The 22,757-nt window shown below is 38.7% G+C and overlaps 1 protein-coding gene across 1 annotated transcript in view; it reads left to right on the plus strand.

Moving 5' to 3' along the window:
* Window positions 1–22,757, plus strand: part of CNTN3 (contactin 3) — a 167,930-nt gene that overhangs the window by 37,275 nt on the left and 107,898 nt on the right. Inside the window, exon 2 of the mRNA XM_033141204.1 lies at window positions 998–1,132. Coding sequence (XP_032997095.1) covers window positions 1,078–1,132 — 55 coding nt within the window. The 5' untranslated portion in view covers window positions 998–1,077. The remainder of the gene's footprint in view (window positions 1–997; window positions 1,133–22,757) is intronic.

Below are 22,757 nucleotides of genomic sequence, written 5' to 3' on the forward strand. Positions count from 1 at the left end.
GGAAGTGTCAAATATATTAGGCACATTAGCCAGAAAACCCACAAATACATATGAACACTGAGGAAATCTACCATGTGCCTATGGATGAAAGAGCTGTGGCTATTATCTGTGAAGGAGCTGTAGTTGTAAAGCATGTGATTTCTCTGTGGAGTTCAGTCTAAGGTTTAGGAAAGCTTGAGTAGGTCTCTTGATGGGATTAGTGTGTGCACTTTAAAATTCTGGTATTTGTTTGACTGAACCATTGCTTGAAGGTATTGCTTTATGGCAATTATTCATTCATTCATATTTCTAAATTTGAGAATGAATTTGCATACACATCTAGATTATTTTCCTTTTGTAGTCAGAGATGCTATCCAGGTCACTGAAATTCCGGTGCAGATATAGTAATTAATAGAATATTATGTTAGGATAATAGGAAATAACCTTTATACTAAGTTAGAGCCATTAATCCATCTAGCTCAGTTATTGCCTACATTGACTGGCAGAGGCTTTCCAGTCTTTCAGGCAGGGGACCTTCCCAGACCAACCTGGGGATTCCAGGGATTGAACCTGGTACCTTCTGCATGCACCTTTGGGTCTTGTTTGAACTCCTTCTGGGTCCAGTTGGAACTGCCTGGAATAGACTCTATGTCTACCATTTCCCCATTTCCCACATTTAAGATGAGACTCCTCTCAGATGGTCCTTCGACATTCGCAAAATAAAGTAGATTTTGGAACACACCAACTCTGCTTATTGAAACTACAGCAAGAACAGCACTCCCAAAGAAATAAGATTACTTGATTGCTAGCTGGCACAGAGTATAATTCTCTAATTCTAAGTATAGTGTTTTTTTTTTTTTTTTTTTACCGAGCCTGAATTGAAGAGTGAATAATTTTTTTATGGCCGTGAGGGAGCGTCAATCTTCCTTCCATTAAAAAGTTCATGTGACAGGTAACTTGCTTTTCATGTGGTGAATCCTATAATTAAATTATTTGTGTATTCATGTTGTTTTAACAGATTAAAGGTTCTGTGTGGAAGACTTAAGTGTACTGTTCATTTGAGGCTGGACAAGAACTTCCAACTTTTGGCAGCTGAAGATGTTGTTACTATGGAAACAGATGTTCCTGCTTTTCTTTGTTGGCTGCCTTGGAGGTGAGGATATATGTTTATCTATAATTTCTAAATTAGAGCTGCAACTGAATCATTCCTTTCAAAATAAAATGTTGCAACAGTAAAGCTAAACTTTTCAGTCCATTAAAAATAAGTACATTATAAATTTGGAACATTAATGGAGTATAAAAACAACTTCATTTTCCTGTGTTGGTTATTACATGCAGCTTGCAAACACAGACATTCAAAAGAAGGAGGGCCATTCCCTAAAAGTCACAAAGAAAAATATGTGGTTGTGATAAACCTAGATGCATTCATTAAAATGAATACCGATATATTGAATAAATAAGAATGTATATTTAAAATATGACACCCAATGCAAACAAGCAGACAAATCAGCATAGATACCCAAGTCGTACAGCAGCAACAAAATTGCTTAAAAGTTTGGCAAAGGCTTTCACTATTACAAAATGATTTCTGCACAGCTCAACGGTGGCTCAGTCTATCCATTTTGAGAATTCTTAACCATGAGCAAAATTGGAGTATCCTTCACTGTTGAATTTAATGTATGATGTTTCTAAAAAGCATACAGAATAAGGAGCTGGGTGGAATTTAGTACACTCAAGGTGTAGGGTCTAGAAGCAATAGTCCACTCAAGGAGCAACTTTATTTTGGTTTTGGAGCAGTAAGAGTAGTGCGGCATAGAGCAGGGATCCTGCCATTGAGCAGCACTACAGTTGGCTGATGTTCCAGTCCTGCCCAGTTGCCAGGTCCACTAGCATAGGTCAATCTGATGAGCCCCCTAGGCAAGCTGGGGTGCTGTGGCCCAGCAGCAACCCTATCCAGCTGAGCTTTTGTGCAGAGATCAGCTTGCCAAGATCCATGAGGGAGACCCACCCAAAGGGAAGGAGGGTGCCACTCCCCTGCTCACCCCCTATCATATTACATACATATACATTCTCAAGTTTCCTGATTTAATCAGCACATAAACCAATACATACAGCAATGAATATCATTGTGTAAAAAAGTTGTGTATCTATAATGTAAAACTATTCGGCAGAAATACAGTACCACATGGAGATTGACTCTATCACATGTATTAACCATATCTTTGCATATAATTTTGCATATTGTTTACTTTTTTGGGGCGGGGAGAGAAATCAGCTAAGAAAAAGGCTCAGATATAAGCCAGTGCTCAATGGAAGAAGTGGACTGAAGTAAGCAAAGGTTGATCAGGTTGAAACCACCAAATATGAAGTATAAATACAATTAAAACAGATTCCTCCTCTGTTGCTAGTAAGGAACCACTGAATTTCATTAAGAAGGTCTTAGAAAGCTGTCTCCAGATGATTTGTTTAACGTTGCATGAGGTCTTCAACAAATAACAAAGGTATAAAAACGAAACCTTTCAGAGCTGCTAAAAACACTGCATTGCGCATTAAACTACTGTGCATCGTACAGTGAAGGGATATGAAATACACCTTCTCAGACTTTGAAAGCTGAACTCAAGTTATGAAAAGCCACATATATAAACTGCATTCATATGAAGGACAACAATCCGGCAACCACTTAAAATAGATGGAGATGATGTACCGTGCTTATAAAAAGCAGCTCAGTTCCAGCAGTTCATATAATCATAGAATTGTAGAGTTGGAAGAGACTCCAAGAGTCATCTAATCCAACCCCCTGCAGTGCCCACAACAACCCCTGGTTGGGCTCGAACAACCACCCTTCTGGTTAACAGGAAGATGCACCAAGCCATTGTGTCACTGGGGGGTCTGAGCTCTGTTTGAACTCATGCTGCAATGCCTCAGTGTCCACATCCATCAAGTCATGGGACTTGAGGTTTCCAATAGCAAACTCTTCATCAACATGAAGTTGGCGATATATAAATACGAGGAGGACAGTAGAAGCACATGCTTTGCTTATGAAGGGTTCCAGGTTCGGTCCTTGACATCTCCAGGTAGAACTGGGAAAGACAGCTGCCTGAAACCCTGGAGAGTCACTGCCGGTTGGTGTGAACAGTACTGAGCTACATGAACAAATGGTCTGATTTGGGATGACATATTTCATCCCTGTGGGTGGTTCTCCAACATTGTGTGAGCAGACTTTCACTCACATTTCACCCCCTGTTTGATAGAGAGTTGCTTGCTATACTTGCACCTTTACTGATGCCATTCAGGTTCCCTGCTGTGCCTAACTTTTGTCTGTGGCTTCGTTCACTGAATGAGCAAAATGAAGGGAAGGGCTATAGTTGTTGCAAGTAGTTACACCTGGGAGCTTCAGCAAGCCTAAGTGCTTCTCTGTAGTGACAAGGGCAAAATGAGACCTTATTCATACACTTCCACACATTGTTTTAGCCACCAATTTGCTCTGTCTGTTTGTTCTAATTGTTCTCATAACAGTTCTTGCCCCCAAAGGATTTTGAAGGCTATGAGTGAGATTATAAACATCTTGAAAGTGCAAAGGGTAAAAGAAAAGACAACGTTTCTCAATTTTCAATAAGTGGGAAAGCCCCTTGAGATGTAGGAAGGAGGGAACTGCTTGGAAAGCTGCGAGAGAGATCCTAATACAGCTCTGAGCTTTTATATGACAAACACATTCTAGCTGTACTGGAAGTTCGACTGTATGGTGCATTTCATGGTATCTGTTCCATCATGTTTGAATGTAAGCCTTTTTTGCAAGTTATTTTTTAATGACAGTTAGGTTTAAGCTATTGGTTCTGTTTCTGAACATGTATTGCACATATTTTCTGGCTAAATTTATTATAAATCTCGAATGAGAATAGTTTCAAGGAGAAAAAGGGATATTTGTTTTCTAAAACATTAAAAGGCTTCTCAAAACAGAAAATCATTAATGGGATCTGGGCCAAATTTTAGAAATGTATTATAAAATGAGAAACTGCAGCTGAGTGAAAAAGCACTAAGATTACACACACATTGGTTTGACTGTTAAGAATAATCTGTGTTGGAGAATGTACCTACTTGGTTTATGGTGTGGAGCTAGGCATTAGAAAGAAATTCTGAAAACTTGAATAACGCCTCTAAAAACTTAAAACTTGGTTTAACCGTCCTGCTTATTGTCAGGCACTGTAGGAACAGCCTTTCAGATGGTGAGGGAAGCAAATGCTGTGTCTCTCCCCACCCCAAATCAGGAGGATTCAATCCTGCTAGCTGCAGGAGTTTGATTTGACCACCCATTCCAAATAGGACTCCTGCAGGATTGTACCATCTGAACACCAGCAGTCTTTAATCTAATTGTATAGTTAATCTCATAATCTATTTGTATATTTCCTCAAATTCATTCTTCCTTCAAATTGTGTGTTTATGTATACAGTATGTATATGTATATGTATGTGCATGTGATACAAAGTTTGCTTCACAATCTAGTTGGCATTCTTGTATAAAGGTACAATATTAATTATTGATATTGACATGAATTAAAACAGAATTACAAGATTTTTTTCTGTTGAAAGTAAGCACTGTAATTCATTGTAAGGAGGAATAGTCAAATTTCCTACACACTATGCAGTCTAAGTAGATTTTTAGAGAAAGGTTGTGATTGAAGCACACATTCATATGTTTAGGCCACATTTTACTATTGGATATTAATCTTGTTTTTCATTAGGCACTGTTCCTTATGTAAATACGAGCAGTATATTTTCATGTCTCTCCAGTAATAAATCACATTTTGGTTTAGCAACAATGCTCAAGTTATTTATAGTACAATGAATGAATTTCTGTAACTGAGAGCAAAGTTCTGTTTTGTCCAAGCCAATTCTTCTGGGTATGAACATATAAAGTATTATGAATTAATTTCCCTTTGACCATCCTATTGATACCACTTGTATGGTTGTCAAAGAAGAGTAAATGGGCATATTTTTGTACCTTTCAAAGAATACTTCTCAGTAAAGCACATAATAGATCGTGAGTAGATAACCAAGAGATTAATAGTTTAAACAAATCAATTAAGACAGAATGTAAGGGCATTATTTTGTATATGCAGCTCTGGATTTCTAATGCTCTCATACACCAGGCAATTGATAGATGTTTTCCCTTGGTTTTAAAATCTTGATCTTCTGGGGAGTGTAAGAAGTTGTCTGCAGCTCTCAATATTTGTTTTTCCCTTCCCTGCCCATTTTGTGGATTTGACATAAGAGGGAAATTGGAGAGAAATAATACACGTGTGATAGTGACACATCATCGGTCTTACCCAGCTTCCCTGCCAAATCCTCAAGATACCTGGGAGTGTTTGAAGAGCAACTGTAGCTCATAGTGGAGGCACTTTCTAATATGCAAACTGAGATACTTGTACATGTGCACATTTCATCAATGTAAGCAATGATTCAGAACCCTGATTTTATGTTGCGGGACAGTTGAACCCTGCTTTCATCCTTTCTGTGGACCTTTCTAGGATATTAATGGATATTGAAATATACCTTTTGTTATAATTGCCCCACACTGTGCCATGAGAAACATGCAATTTAATTCAGTGTATCTGAAGAAGTGTGCATGCACACGAAAGCTCATACCAAGAACAAACTTAGTTGGTCTCTAAGGTGCTACTGGAATGATTTTTTTTATTTTTTATTTTGTTTTGACTGCAATTAAGAGGATGTGCTGCTCCTACCCAACTCCTAAGAAGTGGTACTAGCTCCTGAAAGTCACCATTATGGTGCCTGCCCTCTTTATCTGACCAACCAGCCTTGCTTCATACCCTCCTTAGATGTTTTTGCCTGACAAGAATGTATTACAACATGTAAAAAAATTGCTAAATTGCAAACAAAACGAAATTAGTAAGAAACAATGAATAAAAATGTAACAGTATGCAAACAATTACCACATAACTCATAAGGAGATCTAAAATAAAGATACAAAATACTGATCTAAAGAAAAGTAACACCCCTAAACAGCCCAAATGTCTGTTTAGCAACCTCTACTTTTGTAGCTGGAGTCAGGGCCTCAGCCACCCAGGCCAGGTGAGGAAAAAGCCTACAAGGTAGGGTCACAGCTAAGGTGGTCTCTGCCCATGCTATTCTGCTGAGTTGTTCGGCTAGCATGATCTCGGGAAGGACTCTTGAGGAAGTTTTTGTCCATCTATTGTAGGGCTTTATGCCTCCAAATAAAATATGCAATAAATTGTGCCTTTTTGAGGTCATATTTTTAAGAAGCTTATTTGAGCTCTTGTTTTTGTTGTCATGGGATAATTACAATTCTCAGGATTAAGAATAAGCTGCAAAGGCAATTCCAGCTGTATTATTCAGGATTCTGAATTCACTGGGATAGAAGTAGCTTTGCAGAACTGTTGTTCTTCTAATATGCCAACTCAGCTTTAGAGAAGATGGTATAATGAATCAAAATGCGTAAGAATGGCTCAGTGGCAATTACATAATGTAATAGCAGATCTTACGTAATTCAGCATTAACAGCAAGACATACATGTCTGGGAGTTGTAAGAGTGAAATGTATAACTTGTGAGGAAGAGAGCATCTGGGGGATCTTCAGCTGTAGGATTAGATCACTAGCTTGAAATTCACAAACGTACTGTGAGCTAAAATGTTCAGTTTTCTTAACTCACCTGCTTCAAAGTTACATTGAACAGTTAAATGTTTAAGTAACTTGCATAGTAAAAGTAGAATATATTTCCAGTGTTCTGGTACCTTCAGGAATCAAGTTCATTTCCCTGCCCTTTTGGGAATCAAGCTTCCCCTTCAGAGATGCATCACAAATTAGACTATATAAATTGCTACTGGAGTCTATAATGAAAATGTTTTATGAGGTCTTCATAAATAAGGTTTTATTATCTATTGAGAGCAGTGAAGTCCCTTCCAGTATTCATATAACACTGTACTAGTCATAGCTGGTAATACAAGCCTATTAATCAGATTAGCCTTGATATGAAATGCATAATTTACAGTGACTAATACGATGCCAAGAAAATGAGCCACAAGCATTTGAGGTACAAGAGATTTAATTTGAATAATATTGTCTCTTGCAGATGGTAATTTTAATTAATACTTTTTACAAATTATGCATTGATAAAAACATTTTAGGTTATTAATTCATTGTCAGTTTCAATAATAAAATATAGCTTGTAGAAAACTTTGTGAGTAGTGGTGGTGGTTGTGTATTTAGTCTTTTGTTTTTCTAGCACTTGCCTTTGAAAGCTTTGTAATAATAAAAAAAATGAGGCAGTTAAAATCAAACTCCTAAAACAAATGAAAACTGCAATCCTGTTACACATTTATCAGGGAATAAGCCCCATTGGACTTTATTTTAAGTAAACATGCAAATGATTGTTCTGTCAGATTGTGCTCCAAAAGTAGCATGAAGGATTAAACAACCAGCATTTTCAGCTTCAGTTTTACCCATACAGGTGACGACCATTTTAGGCGCATCTAACTGACCCGCAATTACTGATGCTCAGATCTTTTTGGACATGGAGGAAGGCAGAATCAGAGGGTGTAGTGGGGTGGGGCATGCTTATGCGTGCTCCGCCAATGGGGGGGGGGCGAAACAGAACCCCTATGCAAAATGGTCACCATCTGTACTGAAGAACAGTTCCACTGCTATTTTCTATATCCTTACATGATGTTAGGCCAGTAGATGGATTACGTGTTTGCTATGCAAAATTTTTGAAATAAGATATCATTTGCTATCTAATCCATATCTGATTGCAATAGATAATCTAGGATACTGTATATTCTGGCGTATAAAACTACTTTTTAATCCAGGAAAATCTTCTCAAAAGTCGGGGGTCGTCTTATACGCCGGGTGGAGAATCTGCAGTCGAGTATATCTCAAACTCTATATTTTAACTGGAAAAGTTGGGGGTCGTCTTATACGCCCAGTCGTCTTATATGCTGGTAGTCAAAATTTGGAATGTACAAAATTTGCTACTTTCTAATAGCAGCTAGACTGACCACCAGATACATGTAGTATATGGATAAAGTCACGGTGGAAATCTGGTATGACAAAGTCTGGATTTTAGCTATGTCAGAAGAGCTAATGCAATGCATGTGTTTGCAGCAGCAGCAGCATCATGATCATTGTTATTACCGGTAAATTTAAAAGATACCAAAAGGTCTGGTCTGGTTTTAGCCTATTAAATATGTAAATGAGGGAACAGACGCCCCAAGTACACCAACAACATATGGAAGTTTATGGAACTCTTTAAGAACAAAAAGCCTTGATGTCAAATATCACTGACCAGTAACTTGGGGTGGGGTGGGGGGCTCTGTGCCACACACTGTGGACAGACAGAATAATCAGGCTGAACAGCAACCTTTGTTTTATAAGTTATGTAGTTTATTTACTTTTATTACTTTCTGGGGATTTCTCTCATGTGTTTGTTGTTTGTGATTTGTAGCCTTGTCTTTTACAAGATTAAATAAAAATTATTTAAAAACAAACAATTGATCATGAATCACTGGCATGCATTCCTTAACAGTTAGCACCTCATTAATGACAAAGCTGCTCTGCCTCTAGGTTAGCCCAACGCAGAAAGAAATAGTCCCCGCTTGGTCTGTTGCTCTACACACATGTGCCAGCTAGCCCAAATTGTTTAATTTGTGAAGGACCAATCTAATCAAAATTAATCAAAATCTAATCAAAATTAATCACAATCTAATCAAAATTAATCAACGATCCATTGACTTCATGAGAAATCCTTAAAGCCCATTGAAATAAAATGATATATGCAACTTTTGCTCCTCATTTCAGCAGCATTTCCTCCTCACCTTCTTTCAAGGTTGGGTGAAAGGACACAAGAGGGAGTGGGTAGAAAAAGCTGTAGTTGTTTATCTCACAGTGAAGAAGTACATCCAGTGTGCCTAGATTTTGAAGTAGTTGTACTACCATCCACAGTTGAGTCTTAGCAGAAGGGGAACAAAAGAAAAATATTACCACTGACTGGCAAAGATTCTTAATACAGTCATACCTTGGAAGTCAAGCACCTTGCGACTCAAACGTTTTGGCTCCCGAACGCCGCAAATCTGGAAGTTTGCGAATGTTCTTTGGAACCCGAACGCCCAACGTGGGTTCCATGGCTTCCTATTGGCTGCAGGAGCTTCCTGCAGCCAATCAGAAGCCGTGCCTTCTTTTCAGAACGTTTTGGAAGTTGAACGGATTCCGTTCGACTTCCAATGTACAACTATACATAGTGCTATGGAATATTGGGTGTTTTTTTTGTTTTTTTAAAAACCCCACAGTTTTCTCACAATAGTGGGTTGTCGTGTGATGAGATGGTGAGCTTTAAAACGGATACATAAGCATCCCACAGCCAATAAACTGAAGTAATAAGCAATGCTTTTCCAAGTTCTGTCTGACCTTTTGTGATGTGATCAGCTCAATTCTGGAGAAATGGAGATGTTGCTGGTCTTCGCTTATAAACCTTGACCTCCTTTATGTTCTAACAGATGGACTTATTTGAAATTAGCTTTGCTGGTGGTTTATTTTCTGTCTTGAATTGCTTTCGGTTTGTCATTTAGATCTTAATAGGAAGGATAAAGGAGATCCCTTGACTTGAGAATTTGGATGAGTTTTTGACGCTTGCTTATTTTGTTTTAAATGTAACCTTGAATACTGACTTCGTGGTTGAGGTGAGAAAGCACCACTACTTCAGTCTGCAAGGCTGCAACACTCAGAAGTGGATAATGGGTTCTACAGCACCAGTAAATGAAATGTTTCACTGACGTTCACCAGTTCAGCTGATTATGTGTTACTGCTAATGTTAAGCTTCAGCTCTAACAAAAGGTAAAACTTTATAGAATTAATAGGGTTCATGGGCACCAACCACTGCTTTACAACAGTTGTTTGAGTTACCGGTAGTATAAAATGTGTGGTTCTAATAGTTAACATGTCTTACACTGTTTCTGATCATATTTTTGCTGATTTTTTTTTGACCACCTGTGCTTGGGATGGGGTGATCATGAATTCCATGGAAAAGAGAGAAAAGTGTGCGTGCATACTGCAACCACACACAAACACCTGTGCGCTCACTTTCCCTGCTCCTTGCCATCAATTGGGTGTGAAAAAAGTTTTGCAAATTTAGTTGGGAGGGGTGCAATGATATCAATGTAGAGTGCAGCTGCAGACGGAAGAGTTAGCCTTCCTTCCTTCCCTACCTGCAAGGCTCTAGGAAGATACCCCCCCCCCAAAATGAACTAGAACAATTAGGCTTGAAAAAAGCCTTCTAATGGAGCTTATAAACTGCCTTTTTAAAACCTAATTGTAGTGGGGAAGGGGCAATTTTTTTGTAATCAGTGGGGGGGGGGGTAGTAGAGAAGTTAACTCTTCCCAGTTATGACCACCCACACCACCTCTCTGTCATTGCAGTTAGGGTTCCCCCCCTTCAAAGAACACTTATTTTAAGCCAAATTGTAGGGTGGGGGTAGATCTTTTTTGTAGATTGTAGCTGGTGAGTGAAGATTAGCTCTTGTCTTCTCAGCACACTCTGCAGGAAGCTATCTTCACTCCCCCAGCCCCCCCCCCCACTCCAGAAAAAGAAGGGGGGGAGTGATCAGGGCCAACTTGCATTTTTAAACAATTGTGTAGTTTGAGCCTCAGATAGCTGTTACTACAACATGAACCTAGGAAGCATAGACCATATTAAGTGAAATGAGTAATTGAGATTGAGCTAGGTAATGGTTCTACAGTATATATATCAATAATTACTAATAATGTATTTCATCCTCTATTATTAAATACAGCGAGGAATAGCTAGTGAATATTCTTTAAGCTCTTCCATTGAGTCTAATCACCCCCCCCCTCCATAATAATAATTCCACATTTCCTGGGGTGATGACATCAATTATGTTCTGGGTGAATGAGTTCTGGAGGTTAATTTATTGCGTTTTTAAAACAACACGGTTTGTAGTACTTCTTTAATCTATTGTTTCCCCATTTTGCTACAGAACCTTTGGGGATTTGTTTGTTAGATTTCTTTGAACAAAACATGTGTAAAAGGATCAACCATAAAGTCAAGCGCATATTGAAAAGGTGAACAGATTGCTCACACTTGCAGTTTGCTGTGTCACCGAGAAAAGCATCGGCTACTCTATACATTTGGCAAATACAGAAGACTTAACCTTGCTTACCCAATTCTGGCTGCTGGTTGGTGTGACCTGTTTTATTACTGTATTTACTCGAATCTAATGCTCACTGTTTTTGGCCAGATTACGCTGCAAAATTAAGGTGCGCATTAGATTCGATGGCACATTTACACTCGCCAGCAAATACTTTTTGGTTTCAAGGTTCTGAAAATTGTGGTGCACATTAGATTCAGTGGTGCATTAGACTCAAGTAAATACGGTAATTACTGCATGGCTTTATCTTTCATGTACACCACTGTGGAATCCTAAGATACTAAGCATGGTGTTTTGTTTTGTTTACAAAAAAATTAAAAACTGATGGCTTTGTGCCAGTTAGCAGAAATGGACATTATAAGTTTTGCAAAACATAGTTGAAATTCATTGTATTGGATAGCCAATCATTTTGTAATGATAAAGACATAATGGCAACTCTCAGGGAACTCATCATGGGAGATCGCAGGAAATGGTATTTAGAGGCATAGTCAGTAGAGGTGGAGGAGTGTTGCAAACAAGGCAGCGTTGCTCACCTGCCTTTCTTTTTCTTTTTTTAAAAGATATTTTATTATTTTCGCATTGAACAACAAAAACACAATACATACACAAATACACAATAAAAAGAAAAACATAATAAACACTTTAAACAAAAACCACAAAGAATAAAAGAAAACTTACCTACATAAACAGGAACAATAAACTATCCTTATTCAATTCTAGTTTCTATCTTCTTTAAAAGGGGGGACTTCCCCCGCTCCCTCAACTGCGTTCAGAATCAATATACTTTAGTAACTTTGTATCTTTTTTCTTAACATTACCACTCTTCTTAATAGTCTTTAGGACATTAATTATTCGAAAATAATTCATTACTTAAACAATCTATCCTAAAACATTCTTAAACATTTAAATCATTCATAACAATACTTCTTGTATAAGTTTTATCTAACATCAACTAGCTAAAGCCAATTCACCAAGCTAATTCTGCTCAAATGTCCAATTTTTCACGATTTTTTAAATAGTCCTTAAATTTCTTCCAATCCTGTTGCACCTTCTCCTCCCTCTGGTCTCGGAGTCTCGCGGTCAGTTCAGCGAGTTCCATAAAATCCATTAGCTTCATCTGCCATTCTTCCACTGTCGGGATCTCTTCGCCTTTCCAGTTTCTTGCAAGTGTATGTTGTGGCATACATAAAAAACACTCTATCCTGACTGGGTATCTCATGATTGGTCATGCTCAAAAGGCAGGCCTCTGGTTTCTTACTAAAGGTAATTTTCATTACCTTCTTGAGTTCATTGTAAATCTTCTCCCAGAAAGCCTTAACCTTTGGGCATGTCCACCACATATGATAAAAGGTACCTTCCACAGATTTACATTTCCAACACATATTACTTGTAAAATGATATATCTTAGCTATCTTAACTGGTGTCAAATACCATCTATATATCATTTTCATAATGTTTTCTCTTAATACATTACAAGCAGTAAATTTGATACCTTCCTTCCACAACCTCTCCCAGTCATCCATCATAATATTATGTCCCACATCTTTTGCCCAATCTATCATTACAGATTTAACCAGTTCATCTTTCGTATGCCACTCTAGCAACAAATTGTACATCCTGGAAAGGTTTTTAGAGTTCGGTTCAATTAACTCTGTTTCCAGCTTTGATTTTTCTATTTGAAAACCAATCTTTTTGTCTAATCTAAAAATTTCATAAATTTGACGATACTGCAGCCAGTCGGTGACTTTTTCTATTTGATCGTAACTTTTCAGCTTAAACATCTCACCTTCTTGCTGCAGTATATCTACATATCTTGGCCATTTTGCAGGCATATTAGGTCTTTTATAGGCCTTAGCCTCTACAGGTGAGATCCATCTAGGGGTCTTTCTCTCCAACAGATCTTTATATCTCATCCAAACCTGAAAAAGGGCTTTTCTAACTATATGATTCTTAAAACCTTTATGGGCCTTTACCTTATCGTACCAAAGATATGCATGCCATCCAAACACATTATCAAATCCTTCCAAGTCCAACACATCAGTATTGTCTAATTTAAACCAATCCTTCAACCAGCAAAAGGCAGCTGCCTCAAAATAAATCCGTAAATCCGTAAAGCCTTTCAAATGCCAGAGTGTTACTGCCAATTCCTGGGTGGGGTTGTGGTGGTGGTAGTGAGGCATAAGGAGCTTACCTCCATGTGAGCAGCCATCATGGCTCCCCACATTTGTCTATAAATAGCAGAGCTTATGCATTAGAGAGTGACAGAGTTTCTTTCTGTAGTATATAGAACATTTAAATGGTTGTGTAAGGGATGAGCTACGTTGAGTGCTCTTGGCATCAGTTAAAGTAAGAGTTGGTTGAGACTTTTTAATGGCTGTGGGAAACTCATTGAGGCTGAAGAGAAGATGATGCTGAGTGAAGTCCAACGGCAGTCTCTGAGGAGTTTTAGTGTCAGCGCAGGGCAGACTGGGTTCCTTATGCCAGAATTGTACATATTCTCCCTTTTAATCTTTGCCATGCCCTATAGTCTGGCATGGCAGAGAAAGGAGGAAGCTTTAAAGGAGGAACTGCTTCAGAATATTCAGGAGTTTAATGCCTCTCTGGGCTGCAGTAACTCTTCAATTGTATGAGGAGCCATTTAACACCCACAAAATTCCCAAATCCTCTGTACAGAGCTCTCCGCTCTGGACAAGATTTCTGGTGAAAGCCAGAATCAATCAATGAGTAAGAAATGGAAGAAGGCAGCAATAAAGGGAATCATGGTGCTATCTTCCAGAAGGAAAGACTATTTCTGGAGGATGTGAGGGAAATATACACATTTAAAAGTTCATCATTGTGCATTTAATGATGCACAGTGCACAATCTAGAAGGAAAACTGTGTCAGCACGGCAAAATCTGTTCAGTCAGTCTTTATAGTATGCACCAAACAAAGAGAAATCTGTTGCATGACAGCTCCACAGTACCATCTATTTCTTCATCTGCAGGTAAATTATTGGTGATGACTGAAAACTAATCAGCTGCCTTTTCATTTCTGCAATAGGCCAAACCCTTGAATAGAGAGCAAGGTGCTGCTGACAGCTACTGTTTTTCTCACTGTGTAGTCTTGAATCACTGCAGCGCAGCCACTATGGTGATGAAAATTACGGGGGAAGAAATATCTGCTTGTGTTCCATTTCTAAAAGAAAGTGAAGGAGACGAAATGACATTTGTGAAAAGACACAAGCGGGGCATGCCGTGTGCCTGGCTTGCCTGGCTTGATAGTACTATTGACATTGCCATTATAGCTAACAAGATACACAGCAGAACTATAGAAATGTATGATTTGACAGAGTTAGCTGTGAAGCAGCAAGCACTGTCTTTCTGCCAGAGTCTCCTAATGGGATACTTGTTCCTAAAAATCAAGCAGTCTACCTGATAGCAACCTGGCTGCTAGAAAAGCCCCAAGGTGCTTGTGGGTGGCCTGACTTTGAAGATAATTATTTAAGCAGAAAATGTGGATATGCAATATTGTATTCTGAGGCTCTGCAGAAGCTTTACAACTGCAAAATGAAAAGATGCTTTGGAGAAAGGAGGGCTTTATATACACCCAGGAACTTTTCCTAGTATGGTCTATTGATTTTATGATGAAAAAGAATTGCATCCATTTCCTTCCTGCAATAGAATTTGGGAGTAACCTGTTCATCATCTTGAAGGAATACATATTACAGATAGCACTTGCCCAGTTTGCAACTGGAAGTTTGAAATGCATCAGTTTAATAGGTTTCCTAATTATGTCACAGATCTTCAGGGCTTTAACTAGTCATATATGTATATGAACCACAGTAGAATTATAAAAACAGTACAGGGTAATTAATGATTAATAGTAGAACACTCTGTGGCTCTGTGGCTACGGTCAATAAAGCCTTTGCCTAGCTTAGTGTACCAGCTGTACCCATTCCTAAAATAATAATAAATAAAAAAATAAAAATTGGACTGGCCACAGTCCACATGCTTCTTACATCCGGATTGACTTATTACGATGGGCTGCATATGAAGTGTCTTTGGAAATTTGAGTTGGTCCAGAATGCAGAAGCAGGAATATTATTGAGTGTGTTTGCAGGATACCTTAGGGGCTGCATCCTTACATACCAAGCAGCCTGCCTGCCTGCTACGATCTGGTAGAGAGGTCCTTATGCATGTCCTGTCTGTGACACAACTGTATGTGCCACATACAATTGGCCCTTTCCATTTATGTTTTCCATCAATTGATGAAAAGGTCCCTGATTTTATTTGTTGAACTGTATACAGGGCATTTTTATCTGCTAAGCCTGGAATTTTTAAAGTTTCCCCTGAGACTGGTTTATGTTGTTTTGTTATAGATTTTGGTTTTTTGCTTTCCGTAAGACCCTTCCAATTAATCGGACTGCATTAAATGGAAGGGATGTGCATTTTAAAAATAAAATAAAACCTCGAATAATTCTATCAAATTCACAAATTCCCTCACGGTACCCTCCTTTACTAATATAATGCAGCTAAGGTATCCTCTTTTCCCTCACTCTGGGATGCCATTTGGCTCACCCCCCTTTCCCCCCTCAACCCCCTTTCCCCTGTCACTTGTTGTAATCTTTAGAAGTCAAGAGCAACTCAATGGTTCTCAATTCAATAACAGCTAATGATGTTTTCCCATGGCAGCTTCTACTTAAAGGGTCAAGAGGCAGACCCATAATGTATATAATTACACTGGCTGTTGAGACGTTGCTTCATTTCCCAGTGCTTTTTTTGGTTGGTTGGTTGGTTTAAAAAAGAGGCATAGCTACTTATAACGTGATCAAAGTGCTGTGGGTACAGGCACAAAAGGATTGAATTTGGCAATAATAAATACATAAGTTAGTAAGAGATGATGGTACTCTGTACTAGTGAGTACCATCACAAAAAAGCACTGGCAGTATGCATTCTTGGACTATGATCTCCATCCTGGGCTGTGTAACTGAAAATCTCATTTGGAGATATTATTTATTTATTTCATGAAAAATGTGTATCACTTTATTGCAACCCCCCCAAACCCCCAACCAACTTCAAATTGGTTTCCAATCACAATTACGCAACATTGATTTCTCCCATTGAAGGTTTTCAGTTAGGAAAGTTAGGAAATTCTCCCATGATCTGGTGAATACCAGGAACCTTTCAGTGTTAAGGTTATAGAAAAGTCTGACATATGTGGTAATTCTGTGCCAACTATAGTCAAGCCTGATTATTAGGTTCCTTTTTCATCTGTTAAAATTTCTCAGTTCTAAAAATAATTTCTTCAGTATGTGGGCCCTAACTAATGATAGTCTTACGTTCGGGAGTTTTAGTGAAAGCTAACGTTTCCTGGGTTTTTACATTCAGGTCAGGAGAGAGGTTCACCAGGTAATAGTCACAGGTGCATTGCTGTTATTTATTTTTGTCATGGTCACATATGTGAGAATCTAGCTTAAAGCATTTTTATCATCCTAGGGAAGTGCTGTGACACCAACAAATGAAACAATGCATTTTATTCCCTAATCCCAGCAGCCAAAAGCCTACAGCTGTTGGCACCAAAGTGTCATTAATTCAGCTGTGACTCAAGAGAAGAGTCTCATTTGAAATATTAGAAGTTCTCTCTCTCTCTCTCTCTGTGTGTGTGTGTGTGTGTGTGTCTGTGTCACATTCTAGTTCTAAAAATAAAACTTGTGTCAACAAGGATCTGGTAGGATGAATTTGCAGCCAAGTATCCATCCATCCCCTGGAAGCATAAGGGATTAATTTGTTCTACATGCTCGGCTTCCTTATTGCTTCTATTAATTATTTATATAACAGTTAAGGTGTGCACATATGCTTCACAAACTGCACAGTACCATTCCCTGGTTAGTTGGACTTGGAATTACTTTTAAGATATAGGGCACAGTTGAGTGCGAAAATTCAGGAGGGAAAAATGGAGGTAGTAGAATAAGAAATAACTCTACAGGCTAATAAGTGCCTAGTAAGGGGGCGGGGGACGTTATGTGTTACTTGAGATGTCTTCTGGTATCCCTGACAAATGTCTTAGCTAGGTAAGAAAAATAGTAGCAATATTGTTTAATAGGTAGGCGGAAATTCTCCGGTCTCTACAGCACAGCTGTGCCACTAAACTCCACCAATTTTTGTCATTATGGCTCTCTTTCAGCATTAGGTGTCCAGTAGCCAGCCGGTTCTGCATACACTTAACCAGAGTTAGAACTGGCGAGGGTATCATGGGTAAGCTATAGGAATGCTAATCCAACCTTCTTTGCGTAATAACTCAAGCATCTTATCATTGGAGTTGTTTAGAGGACGTGGAGATATAGAACCAATTTTCCCCTCGTGGTCATATTAAGCACACATGTTTCAACATGAGTAGAGCAGCTGAGACACTGAACTTGCAGTTTCTTCCTGTGGTCCATGCCCAGCTATAAATACCAACACAGGCTGTGGGCTGCAGCAGCACATGGCCATTGTCAGCTTCCTCTGGTTGAGCTGCCTTTGGCTAGTAAGTAACTGGGACAGCAAGAAACGTAACTTACTACCAGAATAGGCCTGGGCCATGATATTTTCACCCTTTCCATAGCAATTGCTGAGCAGGTTGGGTTGCAGTACTGTGAATTTGTCACAGCTTTTCCTCTGGTGATAGACAGTGCTAGGCAGGATCCATAGCATATGAAAGGATCCTCATAGGAAGTATTGTGGCTTGTGTTGTAAACCATCAGCTCTAGCTTGGGGGATTGCAGTGGCTGCTACAGCAGGTTGCTTGCCAGCTTACTAAAGGGATCCACAGGAACAGCCCATGCCACAGTGTGGCTTCTTGCCTGGCAACTCCTTGTTACCCAGCAAATGGGTGAAACATTGGCCAGCAGGCCGTCTGTCTGTCTGATAGACAGATCCTTACCCCCATTCTATGGCCAACCCTGATGTGCTGTAACTAGTGATGTTAAATTCTCCAGAATAATCTTTTGGAAAATATTATTGAGAATATTCTCGATTAATGAGAATATTAGAGAATTTTCATTTAAAATAGGAGAATATTCATTTTAATGCATCGAAAATTATATAATTATTTAATATACATGTTTATTCATGGGAAAACTTGTTCAGATGGCAACCAAAAACTGTACAGATACTTTTATTCAATGAGGCAATGCAGTGAATTCACATTCTTTGATTATTATTTTTTGCACCAAACTTGAAATTGAAAATTCAACGTGAATGACTCGCGTTAATCACTAAGCCTGTCACTAACCATATATTTACCATCAACTTTGAATTCTAATTTTGTTGTGTTATGCATGAAATGTAGCTTTTAAAGTAAAAGGAATATATAAAAAAACCTCAGATCCGCTACATGAGTACGTTCTTTAATAAGCATACAGGTATCTTATCTACATGGTACAGTATTTTCAGTGCAACACTAATAAAATCAATATAAAGTTTAAAATAAATGCTATTATTTCCAGAAAATAAAACACAAATAATCAGTAACGACAAGTTACATAACATCAGGCACCTTGTAACATTGAATGGCGCTGCAAAAACCAGTTACTGACACTAAATAAAAATAGAGAAACATCAACTGTTTAAATCAAGGCCACCTCACATGCTGTTACACATAATTGTATAGGCCTAGATACTTTAACTGTATAAAGCATTAAAGTTACTTTCTGTTAAAAAAAAATCACACTGCATGGCCAAGGGTATAGAACTGCTAATAAGGTCACATCAAAATAGAAAAAAGGCTATTACATATAGTTGAAATACATACGAATTCAAATGTGCATCAAATTAAATGAATAGCATTTTTAAAACTAAAAGTATAAAATGTTTTCTGTAGCTCACATTTCAGAACTGCCAATAGTGAATGACACAATGCCCAGTAATGTAACTGGATCAAAAAAACAACAACCATTATTCATTACTTACACTGGCAATATCAGAGCTTGACTTATTATTTACTAGATTTTTTAAATGTGGGTTGTAAAACTGGTTCCTGCATTAGAATTTACAGTTTGTGGAGAATATTCTCGAGAATATTCACCAGAGAATATTCTCACTTAATATCACTATATGTAACCTATAAAAGGTCTGACCAAACTGCAGGAGGCAGTGGAAGACAGGAGTGCCTGGCATGCTCTGTTCCATGGGGTCACGAAGAGTCGGACACAACTAAACAACATAAAAGGTGTCTTCATGTATATATTTGCCTGAACATTGCTCCTGGACATGCCTGGTGCCTAGTACACACCTCAAGCTTTGCATAACATAATACCAGTACAGCCGTACCTTGGCTTTCAAACAACTTAGTTCTCGAACGTTTTGGCTCCCAAACACCGCAAACCCGGAAGTGAGTGTTCCGGTTTGCGAACTATTTTGGGAAGCCAGCCATCCGACGGGGCTTCCGCGGCTTCCAATTGGCTGTAGGAACTTCCTGCAGCCAATCAGAAGCCGTGCTTTGGTTTTCAAACGTTTTGGAAGTCGAATTGACTTCCGGAACGGATTCCGTTCGACTTCCAAGGTATGACTGTAGTGTGATTTCTGCCAAGTTGTAAGCATTAGTATAGGAAATAACATATTTCCTCTGTTTCTTTGTTGTTCTGTGGATCTATCCTGCCCTTTGTTCCACTGCTCTTGAATTCCATTTATCTAGGCACATTCTAAAATTAATTCTAGAACTGGAGCATGTAGTTTACTGCAGCTTTTACTTCAGATTGTTTGCCTTCTTACACTTTCCCCTTTCAATTAATTCATGGAATTGCTGAACATTTCAATTCCCATAAATGTTTTAGGGGTTGTTTTTTTTAAAAGAAAGCTATTAGTATTTAAAGACAGGCAATTGATAAAGAAAATTTTCTTGTAGTTGCATCTAAATTGATCCTCAGTTGCTCTCTCTATATAGCCAGAAGAAGAGTGTGGCTTATAAAAGGAGAATTCATATTAGAGATTTCAAAGGTACAGATGAAAAGAAAAGGGTTTATAGTGATGATTAATGCAGTCTTCTCAGTAAAGTGCACAATGACCTTATTGGTTTTCACCTTCTGAACACTCAAGACATTACATAATAATAGAAAGGCAGTTGGATGATTTTTCTCTTTGTGAGTAAATAGAAGTATTGATCTCTTTTCTGCACTGCATTTAGTGTGAAATTCTTTCTAAAGAACAAAGCAGAGGACTGAACCACATAAACACCAGTATCCTAGTACTGTTGTTTCTGTGAAAACAGACAAGATTGGACAGTACAAATCATCTTCTTTAAAAGTAAAACTGTGTGTGTGTTTTAAAAGAAGATATAAAATAGCTTGATAGTTCTAAAAAATAACCAGTAAAAGACTTGATCCAGTATCAAGTGTGCAACCTACCTGGGACTGCACTATTTCAGATGTGAAACCATATGTTTGGATGTTTCAACATGCAAAAAGCTAACATATTTTTAGCTTCCCCTTATGTGCTTGTTTTCTGTCAAACAGACTGTAATTTTTTGGATAGATCAAGTATTCAGATATGTTACATCAGGGGTCCCCAAATTAAGACCCGGGGGCCGGATGCGGCCCAATCGCCTTCTAAATCCAGCCCGTGGACGGTCCGGGAATCAGCGTGTTTTTACATGAGTAGAATGTGTCCTTTTATTTAAAATGCATCTCTGGGTTATTTGTGGGGCCTGCCTGGTGTTTTTACATGATTAGAATATGTGCTTTTATTTAAAATGCTTCTCTGGGTTATTTGTGGTGCCTGCCTGGTGTTTTTACATGAGTAGAATGTGTGCTTTTATTTAAAATGCAACTCTGGGTTATTTGTGGGGCATAGGAATTCGTTCATATTTTTTTCCCCAAATATAGTCCGCCCCCCCCCAAGGTCTGAGGGACAGTGGACCAGCCCCCTGCTGAAAAAGTTTGCTCACCCCTGTGTTACACCTTCCTCCCGTCAACACCCTGCATCTTAAAGAGAGAAAATTCCTGGATGACTGTATCACATAGTTTCTGAAGATATATATTATCCCTGAAACGGGTTTGGAGTTTCTCAGCTATTGCTCAGGTGATTCGGTTGTGAAGTGTGGGTTTAGCGCTATGTGAGTTGCAATTAGCCCTGAGGATATGGATAAAAATATATATGTTTAAAGTGAAAGCGCACTCTTGTAGATGCAGAACCTGGTTTCACATTGCAAGCTGTACGAGAACTTAGAAGGGAGGCACCAATCTATTCTTATTGATTGCATAAAAGCATTACAATCTAGGCAAATTCATTTTCTGCACCAGGTAAGTACAAGGTTTAGCACCAAAAGCAACTCCCCCATCACACACAGATCACATTCCAATTTCCTGGTTTGTGAAAATCTTGAATGCTTTCAGTGGTAATCGGTGAACTTTCTGTGGTCTGACTTGAAATTGTAATGATAATACAGTGGTACCTCGGGTTAAGAACTTAATTCGTTCTGGAGGTCCGTTGTTAACCTGAAACTGTTCTTAACCTGAAGCACCACTTTAGCTATTGGTGCCTCCCGCTGCCACCGTGCCGCCGCTGCCCGATTTCTGTTCTCATCCTGAAGCAAAGTTCTTAACCCGAGGTACTATTTTTGGGTTAGCAGAGTCTGTAACCTGAAGCGTCAGTAACCTGAAGCGTCGGTAACCCAAGGTACCACTGTATAAGACTTTTTATTTATTGTTTTGCTATCCCTCTTTTATATCCTTTGCACTCAAAGTGATGATCCGTCTGGAAAATATTTACTTGTAGTGGGTAACATGTGTCCCTTCAAATATTGTTGTTCCTATCAGCCATAGCCAACATGGCCAGTAGTCATAGCCAATGGGAGGCGCACCCCAACAGCAACTGGAGAACACCATGTTAGTCACTCCTGGTTTATTGGGTGCTCAGAATCATTGCAGTGCTACATCAGGCCAATTCTAAATTAGTATAGCACGCTTTCTGCTCTGCTTTCCCAGCAGTTACCCCTCCCTTTCTTTTTCACCCATAGAGAGTTCTCCAACATGGTAGACCTCAGTCAGTAGTAGTGCACTAATGCACAGGGCCACTAGAAATTACATAGAAATGGTATTTTGATTATGCATAGTAGGATCCAGGGCCTGATTCATTACAGACAGAACAAAGTACTTTATAGTGTAGAAGTTCATTTTTGGATTTCCCGCTGCGGTGATGGCTTAGAATGGTTTTGGATGTTCCTACTGTTGCTCTGCTTACGTCACTATCTTTCAGACACTCTTCGAGACATATGGCTTTCCTTTTAAGAAAAAGTAGCTTAATGTAGTAATTTTAGATGAGACCTCCATTTCACTGAAGCTTGTTATAGCTGTAGTTTTTGTGTAGCTCAGCGGTTTTCTCACTAGGTCCTTTAGAAGAGACCCTTAGAGATGACCGATAGTGGTGAAAAAACTTACTGAACAATGCTATGCCCATCATTAATGATCTTCTTCTGCAATGTGCTGCTGCAAGAGAGTAACAGATGTGTTCTGTGTCATACTCTCACTTCATACAGACAAATAGTGGTGCCCCCAAAGCCTGCATCCCCTAGAATTCATCCTCAAACACTGCAGTGAACTGTACTTTCATGTGGATTCCTAGCCAGAGC

Source organism: Lacerta agilis, chromosome 2 (genome assembly GCF_009819535.1).
Source record: "Lacerta agilis isolate rLacAgi1 chromosome 2, rLacAgi1.pri, whole genome shotgun sequence".
Lineage (NCBI taxonomy): Eukaryota > Metazoa > Chordata > Lepidosauria > Squamata > Lacertidae > Lacerta > Lacerta agilis.